Genomic DNA, 4,930 nt, shown 5'->3' on the forward strand with positions numbered 1-4,930 from the left:
GGTGTAGATGCAAATTAGGTATTATGTGTTTTTGAGTAGGGATTTGGCACGGTGTCTGCATTTTGAAAGGAGTTCGTGCCTTTTGTTCAAAGTAGATTGTTTGTCTGCATAAATTATATGAAATTTTTCTGCGTTGCATAGATTGCATCGCTTTGTTTTGGGTGAGTAGGATGAGGCTCTATCAATAGTGGACCATTTGATGTTGTATTGTGTTTTGCTGTCTTTTAGTTTCCATTATGAACTTTGAAAGTTCTGTGCTATTTCTGTGTTTTGGTGCATTGAATGTGTGCTTATGATTTGTATATCGGGTTTTAAATGCGGTATCTGTGAGCCCGATGTAATGCTTCGATTCTTCGTTTGTTGTGATTGTAGCTTTATAAATAATTGTGGAGGTGAGGCAGTTTCCCGAGAGTGGGCAATCTTCTTTAAAACCTATTTGTTTGTTTGGTTTTTTTTTTTTTTTTATGGGGTCATGATGAGACAATTTTCACTTCTAAGCATGATTCCAATGATGGTATATTTTTTTTAATTTTTATTTTATATACCGGACCTTTTACACTCTTTTTAAACATTTTTTTTTGTATTTTACACTATTATTGAATAAATGTCATTTGAATTTGAAACACGATTAACGTCAATTACATTAGGCATAATAATCTAAGCGTCTTCTTAAACATTTAGAATAACTTTACTACAATTTGGTATAACTAATGTTAAAATAAAATTCAAATAATTTTATAGTAATTACGGGATATACAAAATACACGCAAGAATTTCTTTATAAAAATACATATCACACATCATTACACATCAGTGTAATTTGTAAAGTGACCCTCATGGTGGCGGTAAATTCTCATACGTGCCGTCCAATGCCTTTTCAGTAGAGGAATCACAAGCAGCTTGTCTGTAAGTTAGTTCTTCGTATGAGTCTTGTTCAGTTTGTTGTGGTGTCTCGTAAGTCGCTTCTTCTGCCTGACTCCTTACAAAGTCCTCATTGACGTAGTAATTAGGTGTATTATTTACGTTGCTCTCTTTTGTTATCGGAGGATTTGTCTTCTTAAGTTTTCTGAACATCAAAAACAATGATGATGAAAATAATGTAATATTATCATATTTATTATTACCTCCGCCAACGAAGTTGGCAGGATGTTATGCTGTTTATTTAGTATTTAGATATTTATTTGTCTGTCGGGCATATTTGTTGTGAACAGCCAACAGCCCATAGTTTTTATCAGAAATTCGTCAAACTTGGCCACAATGTTCCTTTAAGATCTAGAGCTGATTAAATTTTGAATGGTCAGGGTCAAAGGTCAAGGACACAACGATCGAAAAACTTGTATAACTGCTTGCCGTATAGACTTGCGTGTATGCTTATATGGGCTTTCCGGTAAAGTGTAAACAAAGATGACCATTTCAAAGTGATATATGTGAGAACAGTTTGGTTTAGTGGTTAGAAGAGTGTTTTCAACATTACCAGCCCCGGATTCAAATCTCAAGAAATCTACTTGTTTCTTTTTTCTATTATTCTTTTTTCATGGGGACAATGCTCTGGAAATTTATACGGTATGCACTCTCCGAATGCCGTCTAGTTATAATTATTATTACTATTATTATTATTGATAATATATAATATTACAAGTACAAGTACCTTTTTATATGTACATATATATTTACTACTTACTACTACTATTACTACTACTACCACTACTACTACCACTACCACTACTACTACTACTACCACTCCTACTACTACTACTACTAGTAGTACAACCAATGCCACATCGCTACCACCACCAACACACCACTACTACCGATGATGATGATGACATGATGGTGATGTGGTGATGATGATGATGATTGTGATGATGATAATAATAATAATGATGATGATGATGAAGCAGTAATAGCAGTAGCAGCAGTATACTACCACTACAGTGGCAGATCCAGGAACTTGGAATAGAGGGGGACCATAAAGAGAGACTTTCACAGATGGAGGGTCTATAGTACCTCAGCCCCATCATGGTTGGGGCTGAGGTAAGAATATTTATGATTATGGCACCTCCCTTAGACGCAAAATTTGAGTAGAATTTTTTTTTTTTTAATTATAGGGGGAGGGCCGGCTGCCCCTCCCTCTACTGAATCCGCCACTACACTGCTCTACGGAAAAGGCATTAGACTACCACAACTACAACTACCAGCATCAGCACCATAACCACCCGTAGCAGAAGCAGCAGCAGCGGCCATAGTAGTGCTGGTGGTGGTGGTGGTGGTGGTGGTGGTGGTAGTAATAGTGTGGTTTGTCTTTCTCACCTGTTGAGAATTATCAAATAAGCTGTGCAAATGAGTAGAAACGTTGATAGAACAAACGATAAAATCAAAACAACTATGTACACGCTACATTTACATCCTGTAAGAAGAGTAGTTTTAAAAGTGTATGAATAAAAATTATAATGAATTAAAATGAATGACTTAGGGTGATAATGCAGTAAACTAATAACATTTTATCGGTTACCGCAATGTAATTAAATAATTATATAATGGAGTAATTTGGATAATTATGCAATTACGTAAATGTGTAATACGAATAGTTAGTTGCAATTTTAAAGTAAAGTATTGTTTAGTTTAAAACCAAATTGCAATAGTATATGTCTAATTATCAATTAAAATTTAACATATTGATAAAATCTTTAATTAGGTTCCTGAAATTAAAATTGACCTAAGGCTGCATTCACTCTAGGAATGGGAGAACTTCTTGTAGGCCTATATATTTGTTGCAAAAATTAATGTGTTCAAAAACATCATCAATTTAATTAAAATAATTAATTTAGCAAATTTGACTTTTTTGTTTTATGTGCATACGATAGGACGCCGTGTCCTATGCTTTTGTACAAGTGATCCTCCTCCATTCCAGTCTGTTCCGTGCTACCTTTCGGCTTCCATTTTATTCGTCCTTGGGCCATTACTTCAGTGATATGGATTAGTGATATTGAAGCTCTTTCTGATTTTTTTCATTGCTCATTACTGTATCTAATAAGGTAAATGGGTCGACATCTCATCTCGAAGACTTCAAACTTCCGCCATTCTGATCCGTAAGTAGTGAGATGGGAAAAATTACGGACTAGAATATTCGTATTTTCAGTGGTCTTGTGATGTCATGATTGAACCAGATGGTCTTTAGTCTACCAAAAGGCCAGGCTGCCAGTCTGGTTCGATGCTTGACATCTTCTTATGTACGTTACTACTAAGGAATATAAAACTCTTGATTTTATCAATATAGGTGTTTTGTTGAAGGTGATATCGCGAGTCGTCAGTCATGATCTTGCACTTAGTATCGTTGTAAAAATAAGTCACTAAAAAATAATAATAGAAATATCTTTCGTCCTATCTAACTTATAGTAGACGAAGAGAAATACTGAGTAATTAAAAAATTAATCATTTTTTGTAGATGAAGTTTGTAGCAAAAGTTCTTACTTTTTTCTTCTGTTTCGACAAGTAAACTAGATGAATAATTTCCATATCCTTTGATATTTGCTGTTGCTACCTATAATCAAGTAAAATATGACATATTGCGTAAAGGTGTAAGTTACTTATTAACATAAACATACAAGTGCTGAAAAAGACTACAGGAGTTTCGAAAGTCAGCATTTTACGTATCTGAATACTCATTACTGTTACACTATAATTTTGTTTGTTAGATAGTTGGCCAAGGAACATTATTTCTGATAAAAATTGTTGGTTGTATGTTATATGTAAAAAGTAGTTTTTCGTCAATTGTGACCATGACCTTTGACCCAGACCCTTCAAAATTTAATTATCTTTAGACTGTTGGCCAAGGAACATTTTTTCTGATAAAAATTGTTGGTTGTATGTTATACGTAAAAAGTAGCTTTTCGTCGATTGTGACCTTGACCTTTGACCCTAACCATTCGAAATGTAATCATCTTTAGATTGTTGGCCATGGAACATTATTTCTGCATAAAAATTGTTGGCTGTAGGTCATATGTAAAAAGTAGTTTTTCGTCGATTCTGACCCTTTGACCATAACCCTTCAAAATTTAATCACCTCGAAATCTTTCATCATGAATCACTATGACCAGGTTTGAGAAGTTGTTGATAAAAAGTGTGGCCTGTAGGATGTTTACAGTAAAACAGACAAACAAACAGACAAACCAACATACAAACATACAAATAAACAGGGGTGAGAACATAACCTCCTTGACGTAGGTAATTAAACAGTGTTAACGGCTTTCTTGACGTCAGAACAAGGACACTGTTATTACTAAACCTAATAAAAGCAATGGAGTAGATATTATGAACCGTAATTCCTTAGCATTTGTATTATGAACACCATCAGTGTCCAGCAAATTTGTAAATTTGTACATTTTTAATGTACAGAAAAAAAGCATTCACTGGATTAATTCTCACTTTCACTAGTTTTTGCAATTTCACTTTCAAGAAGATGCTCATAAATAAACTCATTCATAGGATATATAAGATCAACTCAACCTGGACAGGTTTTCATGAAGATTTCATTGAACTTAAATGCATCTTACAAAAGAATTGTTATCCTAATGCACTAATTGAAAAATCAATCAGCAATTACAGCAACAACAGCATGACAAAACATAATGACAATAATAATAAACAATTTCAATTTTCCATATGTTGGACAATTCTCCACAAACACCAAAACAACGTATCAACGATATCACAAAGAAATACTGTAAAATTTTGAATATTATAATAATTTTTGATTCCTTCAAGATTAGTAAACTTTTTAGTACCCAAAGATCCAATTCTTAAAACTCAACGCTCTATGATTGTATATCAATGTACATGTCCTGCATATAGTGCAGCCTATTGACGAAACTACTCGCCAATTACAAACTGGGGTTATTGAGCACTTAACAATGGATACAAACTGTCTTCT

General features: G+C 33.8%; 1 protein-coding gene across 1 annotated transcript in view; it reads right to left on the minus strand.

Moving 5' to 3' along the window:
• Positions 1-21: 21 nt before the first annotated feature.
• The window catches only part of LOC117111302 (angiopoietin-1 receptor-like), a 36,633-nt gene continuing 31,724 nt past the window's right edge, over positions 22-4,930 (minus strand). Inside the window, exons 12-14 of the mRNA XM_033254227.1 lie at positions 3,472-3,541; positions 2,311-2,407; positions 22-1,066 (exon numbers count right to left, since the gene is read on the minus strand). Coding sequence (XP_033110118.1) covers positions 3,498-3,541 — 44 coding nt within the window. The 3' untranslated portion in view covers positions 22-1,066; positions 2,311-2,407; positions 3,472-3,497. The remainder of the gene's footprint in view (positions 1,067-2,310; positions 2,408-3,471; positions 3,542-4,930) is intronic.

The sequence above is a fragment of the Anneissia japonica genome, unplaced genomic scaffold (assembly GCF_011630105.1).
Source record: "Anneissia japonica isolate Jap-2015-1 unplaced genomic scaffold, ASM1163010v1 scaffold288211_len279840_cov171, whole genome shotgun sequence".
In the NCBI taxonomy this organism is placed as follows: Eukaryota; Metazoa; Echinodermata; class Crinoidea; order Comatulida; family Comatulidae; genus Anneissia; species Anneissia japonica.